Source organism: Pseudophryne corroboree, chromosome 5 (genome assembly GCF_028390025.1).
Source record: "Pseudophryne corroboree isolate aPseCor3 chromosome 5, aPseCor3.hap2, whole genome shotgun sequence".
In the NCBI taxonomy this organism is placed as follows: Eukaryota; Metazoa; Chordata; class Amphibia; order Anura; family Myobatrachidae; genus Pseudophryne; species Pseudophryne corroboree.
Genome location: NC_086448.1, coordinates 224,733,390 through 224,754,904, shown reverse-complemented (window position 1 = coordinate 224,754,904; position 21,515 = coordinate 224,733,390). Strand labels below are relative to the sequence as shown.

At 44.0% G+C, this 21,515-nt stretch overlaps 1 protein-coding gene across 1 annotated transcript in view; it reads right to left on the bottom strand.

Annotated features, from left to right (window-relative positions):
* Positions 1-21,515, bottom strand: part of PITRM1 (pitrilysin metallopeptidase 1) — a 189,158-nt gene that overhangs the window by 58,960 nt on the left and 108,683 nt on the right. The window contains exons 8-14 of the mRNA XM_063922149.1: positions 9,754-9,880; positions 7,324-7,412; positions 5,069-5,197; positions 2,143-2,256; positions 1,553-1,649; positions 1,286-1,420; positions 409-547 (exon numbers count right to left, since the gene is read on the bottom strand). Of these exons, the coding sequence (XP_063778219.1) occupies positions 409-547; positions 1,286-1,420; positions 1,553-1,649; positions 2,143-2,256; positions 5,069-5,197; positions 7,324-7,412; positions 9,754-9,880 (830 nt within the window). The remainder of the gene's footprint in view (positions 1-408; positions 548-1,285; positions 1,421-1,552; positions 1,650-2,142; positions 2,257-5,068; positions 5,198-7,323; positions 7,413-9,753; positions 9,881-21,515) is intronic.

The window sequence follows — 21,515 nt, the reverse complement described above, 5'->3', positions numbered from 1 at the left end:
GGGAGGAACAGTGCTTCTCTGGTTAAGCGCTGTTCTCCTGTGCAGCTTGCTGCTGGTGTGTGACCCAGGCCCCACTTCTCTAGATAAGTGGCCATGGGTTCCTGAGGCTAAGGGAACGAAGTCTCAAGAAAGGAGAGAAAAAATAAAATAAATTGAAATAAAGTTAAGTAATATAACTGAGCAGGAGCTCAGTCAGCAGTGACCGGCTCCCTCGGCACAAAGTCAAAACTGAGGGATGATGGGGGATAGAGGGAGAGGAGCCTGTTTCACTTCTTAGATTATTTAAAGTGCCAGCTACCTGTAAGCCACCATCATCACCCCACAGTCTTGAAGTTGTGCCAGTGTCCCCTAGTGGCTGACAGAAAAATAAATAATAATAATAATAATAAATAATAATAACTAGGTAACCTTTCTCATATACTTGTTTTCGTTCTTCTTCAGACAACGCTTTGACCTTCTGGATCAGTTTTTCATTTTCCAGTCGAGCTTGCTTCTCATAATATTCTTCATCAGGACTCATAGTCAGGGTCACCCTGTGCAGATTATCCTGTAAAACAGGATGCCAAAGATATGACCAAATAATATTTTTTTACCCTTTTTTATCCCAGAAGAATTTCTGGAAAACAGAATGTTAGCTGATGTCTACTCACAAGGCAAAGATACATTTACCAGGAATAACAAAAGAAAAAAAAAAAGTTCTTTTATTATGGAAACAGTAACAAGAAAGTGAACTAAAAGCAAATGTGTGTATATTTTTTCTTCTACCCATCACCAAGAGAGAGTTTGTGGTTCTTGATTCGGCATTAATTCACCTTTTCCAAAACAGTAAAAAGACGGAATACTACACACATTTTCATAATGAAATCTGCACTTGAAAATTCTGATGCAGTTTTTTTTTTTTTTTTTACTGGTTTGACTGAAATCTATAAAGTGTGTGAGCAAGATGATAGCCCAACAAAGCATTACATTTTTAAAACTAGAGAACGTACAGACAAGATGCAGTAGATCTGGTATTAGAAGTCCCACATCTCTGTACTTCATAATGCTTTCTATAACATAGGGCGTTATTTTCTAGTGATCATCAGAAAATATCGACTAAAAAAAGTCACATTGTCAGGGAGTCTCCCCTTTCAAAGACGCCCTCAAGTGTGTAAGGTGTCAGGATGGGGGAAATCATACACATTTTTGTCAGACCTGCTAGAATTTCTGCAGCGCAGCTTACTGTTGTATAGTAATCACCAAACAATAAATCACAACAATTTCCTTTAACTGGAAGTTGAGTTACCTTAAAATACTGCTTGACTTTTTCTTGAAGGAATGTGGGGTTGTCTTTTAGGCACTGTCTAAATCTAGTTATTTTGTCTCCAATTTTCAACATATCAGCAGGGTCTCCATCATGATTCCAGCAGGATGCAATGTACTTGAAGAAAAGGAAAATAAAGACTATGACAAATTGTATGTTTGCAAACTGAAACTGGGTGTTTTGCACATACACTCTGTATTAGAACGGTACATGCTATAGAGACAAAAACTAAAATATATACAAACGTACTGAAGCTAGAGAGAGCCCGAAAGCTGTAGACTGGTGTTTCATCTGGATTTCAAGTTTGTGCAGAAGAGCTTCAATTCTTTCAGGCTCAAATCCTTTCCTATAGTATAGGCAGAAATTCAAAGTACAAATGTAGTACAAAAGTATATAAATGGCAGTGTATAAGCTAGCACCTTAGTCCCCCATCCCATAAACCCCAAAAGCCTATGCTGCATAACATTCCATAGTTCCAGTTACATATACAGTGAAAGAACACAGACTGTACATTCTGAATAAGTTCTAACATAAAAGCATGGGTCTTAAACATTCAATAGGTCTAGAAGCATACAATGTAAATACAAACAATTATATCGGGAAATACTGTCATTTTCCAATCTTATTACTTTAATTTTAGAATTTCTTTTTACGCTACTAAAATACTGAATGGAAATGTTTCCATTCCATATAAGACTAAGGTGTGTGATTACGTTGGATAGGTTCTCTTGAATAATTGTTTGTTCGACTAAATGCCTGCCTGTTATGTTATTTAATTAGGTGGAACAGCATAGACCACTTTGATCAATGTAACACCATTAGTGAAGCATTATACTTACGCAATGACCTCATCGATCGTTTTAGCTACTATTTCTTTCACATTGTGAACATCATCTTTAGATATTCCTTGCAATCCAATGCTGAAGTATGTATCTCTGGTATTATTATTAAACCTGGATTTAACGACAAAGATAAACCAAAAAAACACTAAACCAGAATGTTTTACAATTTGTTGAGTTACACTGGTAACACTGCGATAAGCCTCTAGAACTAGAATCAATTGATTCATCCATAACAGCCACCTTTTCAATTAACGCTAGATACAGTGGTGCTTGAAAGTTTCTGAACGCTACAGAATTTTCTATATTTCTGCTGAAATTTGGCTTACAACTACCTCAGATTTTCATACAAGACATAAAAGCAGATAAAGAGAACCAAATCAAACAAACAAGACACAAAAATTAGACGTTATTCAATATCATATCTGAAAAGTATGTGAACCTTTGCTTTCTGTATCTGGTATGAACCCCTTGTGCAGCAATAACTGCATGTAAACCTTTCCGGTAATTGTTGATTAGTCCTGAACATCGGCTGGAAGAATTTTACCCTATAATTCCATATAAAACACCTTAAACTCTGTTATGTTGGTGGGTTTCCTCCCATGGACAGCTTACTTCAGGACATTCCACAACATTTATTATTACATTTTATTTATAGGGCGCCATGAGTGTTTCACAGCACCGTACATACAGCAGACATTAGAACAATACAAAGTACACAGAGCTTAACATTACAGTAACAGAAAAACTAAAACAGAGCACAGGTTTAGCAACACATTTCTCAGTGCACACTATAGCCAAGATGAAAGGACCTTAATCCAGTTTAGATTGGACTAAGGTCAAGATTTGGTCATTCCAAAACTTTAAAATGTATTCATCTTTAACCATTTCTTTGGTCGAATGACTTGTGTGCTTAGGGTCATTGTCTTGCTGCATGACCCACGTTCTCCGAGATGCAGCTCATATACAGATGTCCTGACATTTTCCTTTAAAATTTTCTGGTACAATTCAGGATTCATTGCTCCATCAATTATGGCAAGTCGTCCTGGGCCAGATGCAGCAAACACAGGCCCAAACCACGATACCACCATGTTCACAGATAGTATGAGGTTCTTATGCTGGAATGCAGTGTTCTCCTTTCTCCAAACAGAACGCTTCTCATTTAATCCAAAATGCTCTATTTTGGACTCGCCTGTCATTGCAATTCTGCCATGCACACCACTGTTGTTCAGTGTCCTCCTGATAGTGGACTCATGAACATTAACATTAGCTAATGTGAGAAAGTTCTTCAGTTACTTAGAGGATACTTTGAGTTTCTTTATGACCTTGCAAACTATTAGAAGCCGTGCTCTTGGCATGATCTTTGTTGGTCGACCACTCTTGGGGAGGGTAATAATGGTCTGGAATTTCCTCGATTTCTACACAATCTGTCTGACTGTTTGTGGAGTCCAAACTCTTTAGAGATAGTTTTGGAACCTTTTCCACCCTGATGAGCATCAACAGCTCTTCTTCTGAGGTCCTCAGAAATCTCCACAAACATGCTGCGAACATCAGCCTTTCATAGATCCCTGTTATTTTAAAGACAGGTTGCTTTCTCACACCTGATTGTCATCCCATAGATCGAAAATACCCGATTCTAATTCTACCTTTAAAATATCTGCTAAGTCTAAAGGTTCACATACTTTTGCCACTCACAGATATGTGATACAGGATAATTCTCAATTAAAAAAATGAGCACGTCTAATTTTTTTGTCCTATTTGTTTGATTTGGTTCTCTATCTACTTTTATGACTTGTGTGAAATTTTGAGGTCGTTTTAGGCCAAATTTCAGCAGAAACATAAAAAATTCTGAAGGGTTCACAAACTTCCATGCACCATTGTATGCTTACTGGTACTTGGATGCACCTAGAACTGGCATTCGGGTGATAGGGATAAGGGTTAGAAATGGGGTGGGCAATCAGGAAATTTAATCCAGTGCATCTTCTTCCTTCCTACACGGCATACAGGTGGATCCACTCCCATCTGCTCTGTGTGTCATATCATATGGCAGATCTGCACCTTTACGGGGCATTGCAGGGAGCTACTGTACAATAGGAAGCAATCTCACAGCAGTGGCAACTAGAGACGGGAAACCTGCGCAAACCTCCTCTATAAAACAGAGGTCACAGTTAAGCAGTGCCAGCAGGGAACACTGCTTTCCTTGAGGGCTGGAGGAAGACCACCCATTATCCCACAATTAAACCTCTCTGCACCCCCCCCCCCCCTTCCCCCTCTGCATGGGGGAGAATTGGGGATTGTGACGGTCAAATTTCTATTACAATGGCCATCCAAAGGGGATATTCCAGATAAAGGCATGTTGTAAAAGGGATAGTATATAAAAAAAAAAAAAACACACATGCAGAGCTCTCTGATGGCATAAAATTGAAGGGCGCAGCCCTTTACCATTTACTAAAACTTAAAGTAGTACCCCAGAAGAAATAATTGCCCACCCCTAGGGTAGAGTGATTATAAAAGGATATAGGGAACACAATTCAGGTCTGACACGGAAACAAAAACAAAGTTCCAATAGCAAGGTTCAATATAAAACAGAACGAGAAGAAAGACCTATGACAAAAGCTTCTGCATAAAAATCCCACATACACGTAACACTATGGTAGGGAAATCACACCACTGTTATGTGGGTATGAACACTGAAATACAGCTAGAAGCAACGGATGTAAATAGAAACAAGGAAACAGAAATATATCTGAATTCAGGCGCGGAGACAGAAGAATTGCCAGGAACATTGCAGGTGCAGTACAGACAATACAGGATCAAGATCAAAGGACAAGCAGAAGTCTTGAGAAAGAAACAAGGACAGACAAATAGAAAGAGCGCAAGAGAGATTTAAAAAATAAAAAGACTGTAAACAAAGGTTGTGGCTTACCCTGAATCAGGAGAGAAATCTGTACCAAGCTTGGATTCTATTAAGGCTTTATAGAAAGAAGAATTTGGTCCATCGACAAGTAAAGATGACAAAAGGCTTAATGTAAAGGATTCAAATGAATCTGTGATTCTAGGGTAAAAAAAAAAAGTTTTCAAAAGCAGAGTCTTTCTTTGATTGGTAATAAAAAGGACACCAACCGATTGATATAGCTGTAGCCAGCACAATATTTATATTAACAAATTGGGTATGACATGCTGCAAAGTGTACGCAGCGCTGTACATGGTAAACACAGCAAACATTTCACAGTAACACAGTACCAGAGTAAGTACAACACACAATGTGATCTGATCTAAATAAAGCCCCACCACATTGCTGAATGTTTCATAATTAAGCTCCATTGGAACCAGAAGCATCCACGTGAACAGGCATATCTCAGGAACCCTTGTTTTTGGGACTACTGACTTATACGAACATACTAGCTGAATACCCGTGCTTCGTTACGGGATGAGGATGGTAAATTAGAATTATAGTTGTGCGTTAATTGACGTTGGAGATCTAGTAAATAGGCATATCTTGCTTCCCTGACCCACTCTGTGTAGTGGCAGAACCCCTTTTTGGTCCCCAAGGGGACTCTGCTCTTCCCACTATACAACTCTCAGTCTGTGGCTTCTTCCTGCTTCCATTCCCCTCCTCACATCATGTCAGTGCCCCTGTGAAATGATCGATTGAGTTACAGTTTCTGATATAGCGCAGCACATTATGCATCTCCTGATATACTCTCTGCTGCTGGGGGACCCTGCTACTTCCAATATATGACTGTCAGCGTGTGGCTTCCTGCTACCTCCATTCCCCTCCTCACATCATGTCACTGCCACATGAAGCCCTGTCGTCACTGACATATCATGCATGTCCTGATATAGTCTGTGCTGCTGCCCCACCCCTAGAGGTGCCAGGGATGTGTTCCCCCCCAGTGTTTGTTCCCAGATTGTAAGTCATATGTGTACCATGTTTGGTGTAAATTGCTGCAGGCATTCCGGAGTTATGTTGGAACATACATATACAGGTTGAGTATCCCATATCCAAATATTCCGAAATACGGAATATTCCGAAATACGGACTTTTTCAAGTGAGAGTGAGATAGTGAAACCTTTGTTTTCTGATGGCTCAATGTACACAAACTTTGTTTAAGACACAAAGTTATTAAAAATATTGTATTAAATGACCTTCAGGCTGTGTGTATAAGGTGTATATGAAACAGAAATGAATTGTGTGAATGTACACACACTTTGTTTAATACACAAAGTTATAAAAAAAAATATTGGCTAAAATTACCTTCAGGCTGTGTGTATAAGGTGTATATGAAATATAAATGCATTACGTGCCTAGATTTAGGTCCCATCGCCAGGATATCTCATTATGGTATGCAATTATTCCAAAATACGGTAAAATCCGATATCCAAAATACTTCTGGTCCCAAGCATTTTGGATAAGGGATACTCAACCTGTACATACATCCATTTTTGGTGGTTTCCGTGGATGGGCTGTGACATTTGTAAAACCGGTTCTTAGCAAGCACCTGGGACCTAAGGAGAAGCTACCTGCCAAGTTTCAAGATTGTAGGCCCTGTGGCTTAACAGATTTCAGTGAGTCAATCTCCTTTATATGTGTGTGTGTGTGTGTGTGTGTGTGTGTGTGTGTGTGTGTGTGTGTGTGTGTGTGTGTGTGGGGGGGGGGTATCTTATCAGTTACGTTTTTGACCATTTTACAATCTTTTGTGGAGAATAAATTTTGATGTTTTTTAATATAATTCAATATTCACCATATTCATCCCTGTGTATACTGTTTTAACATTATACTCAACTTACATATCAGCCAATTACCCACTGTATTTACTGTATGCTTAGACAAAGAACCCAAGTTGTTTTTGATTGCACTGTTCATTTTAATTGTTTGAGACAGAGGGGGGGAATTGTACACACACTGCTACATGGGGGAGGGGGGAGCGTCATCAGCACACAACTGCACTGATGTCTCCACACATCTACCTAATTGTGTGGTATATGCCTATATCTATAATCTACAGCACTTAGAAGGAGTAACGCAACGCAAGTTCTCACCCACACTTACCACTGGTATAGTAATATCTAAATATTAACCTCACTTCAAATAGGATTTCAGTTGTGTGAAAACATGCTGCTCAGCTGTGTCTGTACATATCTCTTACCATTCAGTGTCAGTATGATTTGAATACTTACTCTGACAGCAGGAAGCTAATGCAGACCATTGTCTGTTTAGCTGGATCAGATGCAAATGTGTCCACACCACATGTTATGTGATATTCTCTCTGCAAATCAAAAACATTAGGTTTGACCTAAAATGCAACATGCTATATATACATGTAGTTCTGCAAAGAGTTAATAGTACATATTTCTCACCTATGTGTATTTATCTGAAATTATACAGTATAAACAGGTATATAATAATGTTAAGTGATATGTTACCATATTTGTCAGACTAGAGACCACTCATTCACCTATTGCAATCAGTAAAAAAATTGCATTTAAATTAGAAAATATAAAGTAATTTTGGCAAAACCTAATGAATCCTACAGGTGCAAAGTTATAAAAAAACAAACCCAAAAAACAACAACTTATAAACGTCCATCTGCGTGTCCATCTGGAGCGGTAATGGAGCATGCGCTAAGGGAGCACACCAGTGTGACGTGGGAAGCCAAGGCAGTAGTGGAACATTCTCCTGCTCGGCGCGACTATGGACAGCAGAGCAAAGCCAGGAGCTGCGTGAAGCAGCCAGTGACAGAAGTTGTAGCTACCAGAGCAGCGTTTGACCAGACAATGTTATGGCTGTAATTAATGGCATAGTGGGGGGTGCTACGTGCCTGCTAATTGGAGGAGAGTCCCTGTCCCTTATTTCAATGGTGAAAGTAATAGTGGAGTATCCACAGATGTTGAGTGGAGGAAAGAAGCCCAGAATGCTACTGTTGGTAAGCACAGGCGCTGTGGGACTACAAGGTCCTGCTCACCTGGCCGAGGTTTACGCTGTTCCCCGTCAGAAGGGGTGAGTTTTACGTCAGGCCCAGCCATCCTCTGGGAGAGTGTGATGGTACCAAGAGTCCCTTACCCGAGAGGGAGGCTTTGGAAGTCAGTTAACGCTAGTGAGCAGCAGAATGATGTCCAGCAAGAAGAGGGTCTGATTAAAAGTGCAGGACTGTGAGAAACTGCAATTCATGGAAAGTCCCATTTGTTAGTCACTCCACTGTAAGATATTACACATTGACATGCATGTGTACAGAAGCACCACAGCACATCTTGTCATTTGAGCTACATCATTACTATTTGCATCAGGAGGCCAGGCCCTTACAACAAGCGTGCAAATAATAATGCAGAGACTGGTGCTTTTATTAACTTTATTGCACACATGGAGTGACACTGTAAGACACACACTGCAATTGATTTGAAGTTAATAAATGTATTGTCCGCTGTCAGCAGAGGCATCGTATCGGGCCTAGTTTAAAAGCATAGACCCCTGTTACTTGCTACTGTATAGAAGAATATTTCATGTTATCAACTGACCAACTATAAATTCTACACCAATGTTACTTTCCTCTTGTGTCTAATATAAAGTGACCTAATAATTTTAGTTGTATTGATATACCAATTGCACCACCCTATCTATCCTTCCATGTTTTATTGTTACAAATATATGTGGCAGTGTGGCATCTGCAGCAATCTGTTGTGTGTACACTGACTACTGTAAATAGGATTGGGAGTCCAGCGGGTCTACAGAGTCACTATAGAGAGAGAGGGGCGCTCCCTCCACTAATCTCTACCACTGGATTCCAGGAAGAAGACTGAGGCGGAGGCACTGCACAGTCAGGAAGAAAAGGTGACAGATTGCAGATTTGTTCATACACCTCTTGTAAGTCACAGATCAAAGGGATGTTACACACAGAAGTTTATGGCAGCCCTTGGGATTTTGAATTAAAATATATGCAGTGTGTAATAATTTGCTGCAAAAACAGCGGGAACAGATGTAACTGAAGTGGGATGATAAAATGACATGCAACGTTCCATAGTAGCCCTGTGTCCTATGTTTATATTCGCTAAATGGCAGTTATGGCAATGAGGTAATGAAATCATGGAAAAAGTGGAAACAAACATGAGCAAAGTTCAGTATTCAAAATATCAGTTTGAAACATAACTGGCTAATTGAATCACCACCATAGTTGAAATCTAGTCATAGTTTGGAGCACTTGTACAATGTACAATAGACTCAAACACAGAATTTGAAAAAAAAATAGATACTACAGAAAACTGCCCTACAAAAAAGGCTGAACAGTAGAAATGCATATAGAGAAACCACGACTGATAGGTATAAAAGTAGGCTTACCATACTATCCCTTTGAACTATGAATTTATGCAGTCAAAGAACCTGTGCAATGTAGGCGTGTCCCAGTTTAAAGGTATAGTAGGGTGAGCCCAGTATATGACAGGATGATACACCGATACAGTGCTCCCCTAACAATAAAATAAGATAGTAAATAGCAGTGGATTATACTCAGACAATTCTGTTTCTTCAAAACACTCTATGGCAGCATTTACTAACCCATATTAACGGCTGCTACGAAGGCGTGATGAAGAAAAATATTCACACAACAGTAAACCTACCGGTGTCTCCCAGTGCTGTTGTGCAGGAACTGCTGTCTGTGGGTTTGTGCAGTCAAACTTGCTCAAGGCATCTTCATGTATCTGTTTCAAATGCAGCTCCAATGGAAGATTACCATACGTAAAGAACCTGGAAGTATAACAAATATGTATCTGCATCACATGTGACATTATTGCTTGTTACATGTAGCAACCTTGCTAAGTAGGCCATAATTACAGTACTTTTAAAAGCCCATGAGGACCCATGAAACCTAGGAGCTTCAGGCAAACAATTCCATGCTGACCTCAGAAGATATTTGTGTGTCAATTTCTCTTGTAGTAAAAACAGAAGCAACCAAGCCAGCAGTAGCACTTCCTTGCTCGGACCTAGTGACCTACACCATAGAACTGCCACTCCTAAACCAACTCCAATTAATACCTTCCTCCATTCACATCACTCATTTTTCTTCATCTCTCGTTTTGTTATTACACTGCACTGAATAATATAGGGATTTTTGTTTACTTACCGTAAAATCTCTTTCTCCGATTCCATCTGGGGGACGCTGCGCCATTACTTGTGGGTTAGAGGTGTGTGGTTGTGGAGTTTGGCACAGAACTATTAAAACCTGACTCCTCCCCCCTCTAACCCCTCCCATCTCCTTCCTGCCTAGCCAGCACCTCAGTTAACGTTTAGCCAAGCCAAAGGAGATAGACCGAAAACAATTAACTGGTTAAACCAGACAACATATGGGAGGGATCGCAGCGTCCCCCAGATGGAATCAGAGAAAGAGATTTTACGGTAAGTAAACAAAAATCCCTATTTCTCTTTCATCCATCTGGGGGACGCTGCGCCATTACTTGTGGGATTTCCCAAAGCAAGCAAATGAGAGGAGGGAGACATAGACGGCATAGCCGTCCGCCAAATTTGACGCCCAACAGGGGCAGTCTCCAAACCGAAAGTGTGAGAACGGTAAAACCTTTTTAAAACGTATGCACAGACGACCAGGTCGCCGCCCTACACGACTGCTCAATAGACGCAGCCCCGCGAACATCTCAAGAAGCTCCAATAGCTGGAGTCGAAGGAGCTTGAATCGAGTCAGGAACTGAAACATTAGAAGACTCTGTGATGGTCGTAGTTACCCAACGAGTCACTGTGTACTTGGAATCCGGCCAATCTCATTTGGACGCAGCCATTAAAAACCAACAATGCATTCGTACGACGGATAGAATTCGTACGAGATAAATAAATCCGTAAGGCCCTAAGCACATCTAAGAGAGCCAATGGGAATCCTCCCCGGAAGGAGGAGGAGTAAACGCTGGAAGGACAATGTCCTAATTTAGATGAAACGCTGACACAACCTTCGGAGGAAGGAAGGTTTTGTTCGCAGAACCACCCGATCATCATGAAAATCCAACAAGGGTGGTCTGCAAGAAAGAGCTGCCAATTTAGATGCTCATCTTTTGGAGTAAATTGTCAATCGGAAGACATTGAACGTTATATACCGCAATTGTACAGATTCCAAAGGTTGAAATGGAGGTTTCTAAAAAAAAACCGTAAGGACTAAGTTAAAGTCCCAGGGAGGAACAAAAAAAGGTGACTGAATCCGAAGAACTCCCTGAAGGAACGTCTGAACTTCTGGAGTGGTAGCCAGTCTCCTATGAAGAAGAGTCGACCAAGTAGAAACTTGACCCCATTAGTGAAGAAGTCTGAGATCCTCATTGAGATCCTCCTGAATGCAGGATAACAGACGAGGAAACTCTAAACACATCCGGTGTTAAACCACGCTTTTCACACCAAGCAATGTAAATTCCAGAAGCCACCGGTTATCTTTACTCAACAGGACGAGAAAAACCTTTTTCCCCTTAAAATATTGGATTCAAGAACCAAGCCGTCAAAGTCAGCCGACCAAACCTGTGTGGTGACATGGTCCTTGAATCATAAGATCTAGAGCAGAGGGGGTTGGGATGGTTCCTCGACGACCCTATTGTGCAGAAGAGTGTACCACTGTCATCGTGGCCAATCTGGGTCCACCAGAATGATTGGAAGACCTTCTCTCTGAACGCGTTGAAGCCGACGTGGAATCAGTGGAAATGGTGGAAACACATATCCCAGTTGAAAGTGCCACAGCGCCGTCAGTGCATTGATTAGAATTGCTTAAGGGTCCTGAGTACGCGACCCTTAGAGAGGAGGTTTATTGTTGAGACAAGACGCCGTCAGATCTACATCGGGCATCCCCCACCGGGCTACTAGAGTCAGAAACACCTCCTGGTGAAGCCCCCTCTCTCCCTTATGCACCGTGTGACGGCTTAAGAAAACCGCTTTGGAATGTGAATCACGGGTATAATCTGAACCCAATGTTTTGCCTAAGTGAGAATCTGAGCGACTGCCTTCCTGGCGGTCCAGTTTCGAGTTCCTTTATTTAAGTAACTGCCGTGGCGTTGTCGGGCTGAACCCGTACTGGATTACCCTTTACCATGGTTTGAATCCGAAGGAGTGCCTACCGGACTGCCCTCAACTCCAAGATGTTGATCTGTAACTTAGACTCGACTGTTTCAGAACGTCTGAAAGTAAGGAGTCTGAAACACCGCCCCTCAACCTCTGAGGCTTGCGTCTGTGGTGACCATCCCTCAAGAGCAAATCGTGAACGGTACCCTTTTTGGTCAAATTGGGCTGTGAAGCCACCAGCGAAGCGACCGACGAGTCTTTACAGACAAGCGGATTAGCTGTAATTCGAGATGAGGTCCTGTCCGTGAGGAAGAAACGCTTTCTGGTTGGTAGCGTCGAATAAGAATCCCAGAAATATCATTTTCTGGGAAGGAAGTAAAGATGACTGTGGAAAAGTTATTATCCATCTGAATGACTATAGAGTCTCTATCGTGAGACGCAAGTTCTGGTGAAGGATTCACTCTGACAGTCCTGATGAAAAGATCATCTAAATACGGAGTAATGCTGACACCCTGGCTACGCAGAATTGTCACCACACGGCCCATGACCTTTGTGAATACCTGAGGAGCCGTGGATAGACCAAAGGGAAGAGAAACTGAAAATGGCAAGGACCGACTGCGTATCTCAGACAAGATTGACGACCTGTCCAAATAGGAACATGCAGGTAGACGTCCTCTACGTCCACTGAAGCCAAATATTCCCCTGGTTTTATGTAGCGATAATCGAATGGATGGATTCCATTCTGAACTTTTGGGTTGAGAGATATGGATTCAAACCCTTTTGGCCGAAACGGTTTGTCCACAAGAAAAAGACCTGAGTAAAATCCCGACCTCTCTGCTGAGAGGGAACTAGAAGAATCACTCCATTTAGTAAGAGAGTGGCTGTTGCATAAAGAAGAGCTCAACGTCTGGAGGGAGCGTTTTTGGAGAGGAGTGACGAACACACGATATGGGATTGGTTCCTCGAGATGTAACATATAATCTCTGGATATGACCTCCGTCACCCACAGATCTGGTTTTGACAGGAGCCACACTTCCTTGAACTGCCGTAACCGAGCCCGAATCGTCATTGATCCCTCCAGAGATCGTTAACCGTCATGCAGTAGGTATGTCGGCAGGTTTACTGGCTGGTCTAAGAGCCGCCTGTGTTCCTCTACCTCTGAATGCCTCTCTTCGTGGGAACCTGGAGAAAGAACGAAAGGGATGGAAACTACCTCTGTCCTGTGTACGAAAGGACCGAAACCTCGTGGTCTTCGGTCTCTGAGGAGCAAATGGAAGAAAAGGGCTCTTGCCCCCTGTAGTCTCTTCTGTAATTCCGACCCAAAAAGAACTCACCTTCAAAGGGTATCGCCGTCAAGCTCTGTTCCGAGTCAGAAACGGCATTCCCAAACCCGAAATCAAAGAGACCGTCTTGCTGTCACGGTCAAGGCAGAAATACAGGATTGTAGCGCAGTAGACTCTAACAAGGTCTCATTTTTCTAATTGAATGACTTCCGATGGATCGTGGGACTGCATTCAAGATACAACCTGTGCCAGCCAGTCATCCGCGGCCATGAAGACCCAAGTGCTAGCTAGAATTGGGAGTAGAAAATTCCTGATAAAGATAACATAGATTTAATCATTGTTTCAATCTTCCTATCTGTAGGATCTTTCAACTAAAACGTACAAACCTCACAGTTTGGGCCATGGTGGGAATTGAACCCACGACCTCAGCGCCCTAAGGCAGCAATGCCAAGCATCACACCAGCAGCACTGCCCATGTACAAAAAGAATAACCGTAGCTTTTGTTAAATGTGAATAGGAGCGTCTACCTTTTGGGTCTGTTTCTCAACATCTTGTATCCCCCTTATATAAATTAAAATTTATTTTGGGGCTGGGACAGGAGAATCCGACTTAAGTCAGGGCTCTTTCAAATATCCGCAAAGTGTGAATAAGGGGGAAAGACAGTAACTTTTTTTTTTTTTTTTTTGTGTTTTGAAAAAGGCAGAGGAAGAACCCGCCACCTCCGAACTCTGAATATTAAGAGTTTGACGGATGGCTTATATCAGAATCTAACACCTGAGCTAGTAGAAAAACTCCTCATCCTATTATCCCACTCTGGGTCTACTTCCCCATCCTCCAGTGGGAATGTTTCCAACTACTCCTCCGGAAAAGTTATAGCGGGCAACGGCTGCGGCCGTTTTGTAGCAGAAGAACTGCCGGCAGAGTTAACAAATTTGTTTAGAGACTGAGCCCATATTTCGAGCCCATAGAGCTTCCACTGTAGCCATAGAGGCATAGACTGATCCGCGGAACTTTCCTGCTGGTCCGCCACAGATGCCCCAGAGCATGAAACACAGAGTACCTGCGTCCGGGCTTCCCTTTGCTAGCTATGATCCCCATAGTGAGCAGGAAAAAATAAACCACCGAGGCGGTCTTACCCTTTGTAGATTTCATAAGTAATTAATTCATTTATTCTCTTTTCCAATACTTTGACATATTGTTGTATATTGTAATATACTATGAATCATACTGTGTTCAATGCATATTATATATTGCAAAAATTACCTCCCCTAAAAGTAAAGCATGACACAATGTAAATCTACAGTGAATTTATACTGTGTCCCAAAATATACTTGCTGTTAGGTGATCAGCCTTTGTTGTGAGCGCTGCACAGTGTCCCCCGTACTGCCTCTGGAGAAGATGGCGGCCGGAGCCCTGCATACCTGGACGAGAGTGCGCGCGTGGTAGTGGAGGGCGGGAGTCCGTCCCTTCTTGAACAATGAAGCGCCTGTCAGCTTCAGTAGGCGCGCTGCAGCCGAAAGTCTGCGGCTCTCGTGTGCCGCCACCCCAAGTTGTTCTGTTCAGGTAGCGAGCACAGCGTCCCCCTGTCACTGTAGATGGCATCATGACGCGCGCGCGGGCAGAACAGAGCGGGAAGCCGTCCCTGCTCTCCTCTCGCGACCAACCGGAAGTTCGGGCCGCCGCGCGTTGCTAAGTATAGCGACTGTTGCGGCGGCTTCTCCGGGATCCCCGTCCCGTCCCCACAGCCCTTCAGACAGTACTGCGGCTGTATGGGTACAGGTCTCCGGCACAGCTCCCGCTGGCGGGCTTGCGCCGGGGGGGGGGGGGAGGGAGATAAAGTAAAAATAATACTAAAATTAGTAAAATAAATAAATATTAATAAATAATAAATAATAAAAACCGTTAGGGACAGCCCAATACTGCCAGTGACAGATTGTGGCTGTCCAGTACCTCTTTGATCTGTCGTGTGAATCAAAAGGCCCCAGTGACCAAGGTATGGTGGCCCTTTCTGACAGCATCCTTGTTCCATTTATACCTGTCACCTGTAAACAGGGACTAGGTATAGAAAAATAAAGAAAAATAAAGAAAAAAATAAAGAAAAATTAGGAGAAATAAAAACTGTGTCTGTACTCCACAGGCACAAAACTAAAACTGAGGTGCTGGCTAGGCAGGAAGGAGATGGGAGGGGTTAGAGGGGGGAGGAGTCAGGTTTTAATAGTTCTGTGCCAAACTCCACAACCACACACCTCTAACCCACAAGTAATGGCGCAGCGTCCCCCAGATGGATGAAAGAGAAAAACAAAAGCAGAATTTGTTATTCACATAGCATTACCTACGCATATGTGCTTAGCTGTCCTAATAAACATGAAAGTGATGAAGAAACATAAATATGGCTGCCAAGACAAATGCTTTTCAATTTGGCAGGTAAATAAAATAAACTTACTATAATGTTTGTGATCGCTGCATCATGAAGGTGCTGGACTGGGAAACAGGGGCAGATTTATTCAGATCAAGTGGAAGGTGATAACGCACTAGTCAATCAGCTCCTAACTTCTATGTTACAGGCTGGGTTTGAAAAAATAAGAATTTACTTACCGATAATTCTATTTCTCGGAGTCCGTAGTGGATGCTGGGGTTCCTGAAAGGACCATGGGGAATAGCGGCTCCGCAGGAGACAGGGCACAAAAGTAAAGCTTTTACAGGTCAGGTGGTGTGTACTGGCTCCTCCCCCTATGACCCTCCTCCAGACTCCAGTTAGGTACTGTGCCCGGACGAGCGTACACAATAAGGGAGGATTTTGAATCCCGGGTAAGACTCATACCAGCCACACCAATCACACCGTACAACTTGTGATCTAAACCCAGTTAACAGTATGATAACAGAGGAGCCTCTGAAAGATGGCTTCCTAAACAATAACCCGAATTAGTTAACAATAACTATGTACAAGTATTGCAGATAATCCGCACTTGGGATGGGCGCCCAGCATCCACTACGGACTCCGAGAAATAGAATTATCGGTAAGTAAATTCTTATTTTCTCTATCGTCCTAAGTGGATGCTGGGGTTCCTGAAAGGACCATGGGGATTATACCAAAGCTCCCAAACGGGCGGGAGAGTGCGGATGACTCTGCAGCACCGAATGAGAGAACTCCAGGTCCTCCTTTGCCAGGGTATCAAATTTGTAAAAATTTACAAACGTGTTCTCCCCTGACCACGTAGCTGCTCGGCAGAGTTGTAATGCCGAGACCCCTCGGGCAGCCGCCCAAGATGAGCCCACCTTCCTTGCGGAATGGGCCTTAACAGATTTAGGCTGTGGCAGGCCTGCCACAGAATGTACAAGTTGAATTTTGTTACAAATACAACGAGCAATCGACTGCTTAGAAGCAGGTGCACCCAACTTGTTGGGTGCATACAGTATAAACAGCGAGTCAGATTTTCTGACTCCAGCCGTCCTTTAAATGTATATTTTTAAGGCTCTGACAACGTCCAACAACTTGGAGTCCTTCAAGTCGTCTGTAGCCGCAGGCACTACAATAGGCTGGTTCAGGTGAAACGCTGATACCACCTTAGGGAGAAAATGCGGACGCGTCCGCAGCTCTGCCCTATGTCGAATGGAAAATTAAATAAGGGCTTTTATAAAACAAAGCCGCCAGTTCAGATACTCTCCCGGCCGAAGCCAGGGCCAGTAACATAGTCACTTTCCATGTGAGATATTTCAAATCCACATTCTTTAGTGGTTCAAACCAATTGGATTTGAGGAAATCTAAAACTACATTTAGATCCCACGGTGCCACCTTAGGCACCACAGGAGGCTGTATATGCAGTACTCCTTTGATAAAAATCTGGACCTCAGGGACTGAGGCCAATTCTTTTTGGAAGAATATTGATAGGGCCGAAATTTGAACCTTAATAGATCCCAATTTGAGACCCATAGACAATCCTGATTGCAGGAAATGTAGGAAAACGACCCAGTTGAAATTCCTCCATCGGAGCACTCCGCTGCTCGCACCACGCAACATATTTTCGCCAAATACGGCGATAATGCTTCGCGGTGACTTCCTTCCTTGCCTTTATCAAGGTAGGAATGACTTCTTCTGGAATGCCTTTTCCTTTTAGGATCTGGCATTCAAACGCCATGCCGTCAAACGCAGCCGCGGTAATTCTTGAAAAAGACAAGTACCCTGCTGAAGCAGGTCCCTTCTCAGAAGTAGAGGCCACGGATCGTCCGTGACCATCTCTTGAAGTTCCGGGTACCAAGTCCTTCTTGGCCAATCCGGAGCCACTAGTCTTACTCCTCTTTGCCGTATAATCCTCAATACCTTTGGTATGAGAGGCAGAGGAGGAAACACATATACCGACTGGTACACCCAAGGTGTTACCAGCGCGTCCACAGCTATTGCCTGCGGATCTCTTGACCTGGCGCAATACCTGTCCAGTGTTTTGTTGAGGCGAGACGCCATCATGTCCACCATTGGTTTTACCCAACGGTTTAATAGCATGTGGAAAACTTCTGGATGAAGTCCCCACTCTCCCGGGTGAAGGTCGTGTCTGCTGAGGAAGTCTGCTTCCCAGTTGTCCACGCCCGGGATGAATACTGCTGACAGTGCTATCACGTGATTCTCCGCCCAGCGAAGGATCCTGGCAGCTTCTGCCATTGCCCTCCTGCTTCTTGTGCCGCCCTGTCTGTTTACATGGGCGACTGCCGTGATGTTGTCCGACTGGATCAACACCGGTCTTCCTTGAAGCAGAGGTTCCGCCTGGCTTAGAGCATTGTAGATTGCTCTTAGTTCCAGAATGCTTATGTGAAGAGACTTTTTCAGGCTCGACCACACTCCCTGGAAATTTCTTCACTGTGTGACTGCTCCCCAGCCTCTCAGGCTGGCCTCCGTGGTCACCAGGATCCAATCCTGCATGCCGAATCTGCGGCCCTCCAATAGATGAGCCTCCTGCAACCACCACAGAAGGGATACCCTTGTCCTCGGCGACAGGGTTATCCGCAGGTGCATCTGAAGATGCGACCCTGACCATTTGTCCAACAGATCCCTTTGCATGGAATCTGCCGAAAGGGATTGCTTCGTAAGAAGCTACCATTTTTTCCCAGGACTCTTGTGCATTGATGTACAGACACCTTTCCTGGTTTTAGGAGGTTCCTGACCAGGTCAGATAACTCCTTGGCTTTTTCTTCGGGAAGAAAAACCTTTTTCTGAACTGTGTCCAGAATCATCCCCAGGAACAGCAGACGAGTTGTCGGCATTAATTGGGATTTTGGAATATTCAGAATCCATCCGTGCTGCTTTAGCACCTCTTGAGATAGTGCTAAACCCATCTCTAGCTGTTCTCTGGACCTTGCCCTTATTAGGAGATCGTCCAAGTATGGGATAATTAATACGCCTTTTCTTCGAAGAAGAAATATTATCTCGGCCATTACCTTTGTAAAGACCCGAGGTGCCGTGGACAAACCAAACGGCAGCGTCTGAAACTGATAGTGACAGTTTTGTACAACGAACCTGAGGTACCCCTGGTGTGAGGGGTAATTGGAACGTGGAGATACGCATCCTTGATGTCCAAGGATACCATAAAGTCCCCTTCTTCCAGGTTCGCTATCACTGCTCTGAGTGACTCCATCTTGAACTTGGACTTCTTTATGTACAGGTTCAAGGACTTCAGATTTAGAATAGGCCTTACCGAGCCATCCGGCTTCGGTACCACAAAAAGAGTGGAATAATACCCCTTCCCTTGTTGTAGAAGAGGTACCTTGACTATCACCTGCTGAGAATACAGCTTGTGAATGGCTTCCAAAACCGTCTCCCTTTCTGAGGGGGACGTTGGTAAAGCAGACTTCAGGAAACGGCGAGGTGGCTCTGTCTCTAATTTCAACCTGCACCCCTGAGATATTATCTGCAGGATCCAGGGATTTACCTGCGAGTGAGCCCACTGCGCGCTGTAATTCTTGAGACGACCGCCTACCGCCCCCGAGTCCGCTTGCGAAGCCCCAGCGTCATGCTGAGGCTTTTGTAGAAGCCGGGGAGGGCTTCTGTTCCTGGGAAGGAGCTGCCTGTTGCTGTCTCTTCCCTCGTCCTCTGCCTCGTGGCAGATATGAATAGCCCTTTGCTCTCTTATTTTTAAAGGAACGAAAGGGCTGCGTTGAAAGGTCGGTGCCTTTTTCAGTTGGGGAGTGACTTGAGGTAGAAAGGTGGATTTCCCGGCCGTAGCCGTGGCCACCAAATCCGATAGACCGACCCCAAATAACTCCTCTACGCATCGCCTGTCCACTGTCGTGTCCATAAAGCTCTTCTGGCCGAAATGGACATAGCACTTACCCGTGATGCCAGTGTGCAGATATCTCTCTGTGCATCACGCATATAAAGAAATGCATCCTTTATTTGTTCTAACGACAGTAAAATATTGTCCCTGTCCAGGGTATCAATATTTTCGATCAGGGACTCTGACCAAACTACCCCAGCACTGCACATCCAGGCAGTCGCAATAGCTGGTCGTAGTATAACACGTGCATGTGTGTATATACCTTTTTGGATATTTTCCATCCTCCTATCTGATGGATCTTTAAGTGCGGCCGTCTCAGGAGAGGGTAACGCCACTTGTTTTGATGAGCGTGTTAGCGCTTTGTCCACCCTAGGAGGTGTTTCCCAGCGCTCCCTAACCTCTGGCGGGAAAGGGTATAAAGCCAATAACTTCTTTGAAATTAGCAGTTTTTTATCGGGGCACCCCACGCTTCATCACACACGTCATTTAATTCTTCTGATTCGGTAAAAACTACTGGTAGTTTTTTCACACCCCACATAATACCCTGTTTAGTGGTACCTGTAGTATCAGCTAAATGTAACATCTCCTTTATTGCCAAAATCATATAACGTGTGGCCCTACTGGAAAATACGGTTGATTCGTCACCTTCACCACCGGAATCAGTGCCTGTGTCTGGGTCTGTGTCGACCGACTGAGGCAAGGGGCGTTTTACAGCCCCTGACGGTGTTTGAGGCGCCTGGACAGGCACTAATTGAGTGTCCGGCCGCCTCATGTCGGCAAACGACTGCTTAAGCGAGTTGACGCTATCCCGTAATTCCACAAATAAAGGCATCCATTCTGGTGTCGACCCCCTAGAAGGTGACATCCTCATATTTGGCAATTGCTCCGCCTCCACACCAATAACGTCCTCATACATGTCGACACACACGTACCGACACACAGCAGACACACAGGGAATGCTCTATACGAAGACAGGACCCACTAGCCCTTTGGGGAGACAGAGGGAGAGTCTGCCAGCACACACCAAAAAACGCTATATATGACAGGGATAGCCTTATGATTAAGTGCTCCCTTATAGCTGCTTTTATATTAATATATTGCCATTTATTTTGCCCCCCCTCTCTGTTATACCCTGTTTCTGTAGTGCAGTGCAGGGGAGAGACCTGGGAGCCTTCCTGACCAGCGGAGCTGTGACAGAAAATGGCGCCGTGTGCTGAGGAGATAGGCCCCGCCCCTTTTCCGGCGGGCTCGTCTCCCGCTATTTAGTACATTTAGGCAGGGGTAAATATCTCCATATAGCCTCTGGGGCTATATGTGAGGTATTTTTAGCCTTTTTAAAGGTTTTCATTTGCCTCCCAGGGCGCCCCCCCCCCAGCGCCCTGCACCCTCAGTGACTGCCGTGTGAAGTGTGCTGAGAGGAAAATGGCGCACAGCTGCAGTGCTGTGCGCTACCTTAAGAAGACTGCAGGAGTCTTCAGCCGCCGATTCTGGACCTCTTCTTGCTTCAGCATCTGTGAGGGGGCCGGCGGCGTGGCTCCGGTGACCATCCAGGCTGTACCTGTGATCGTCCCTCTGGAGCTTCATGTCCAGTAGCCAAGAAGCCAATCCATCCTGCACGCAGGTGAGTTCACTTCTTCTCCCCTCTGTCCCTCGTTGCAGTGATCCTGTTGCCAGCAGGAATCACTGTAAAATAAAAAACCTAAGCTAAACTCTCTAAGCAGCTCTTTATGAGAGCCACCTAGAATTGCACCCTTCTCGGCCGGGCACAAAAATCTAACTGGAGTCTGGAGGAGG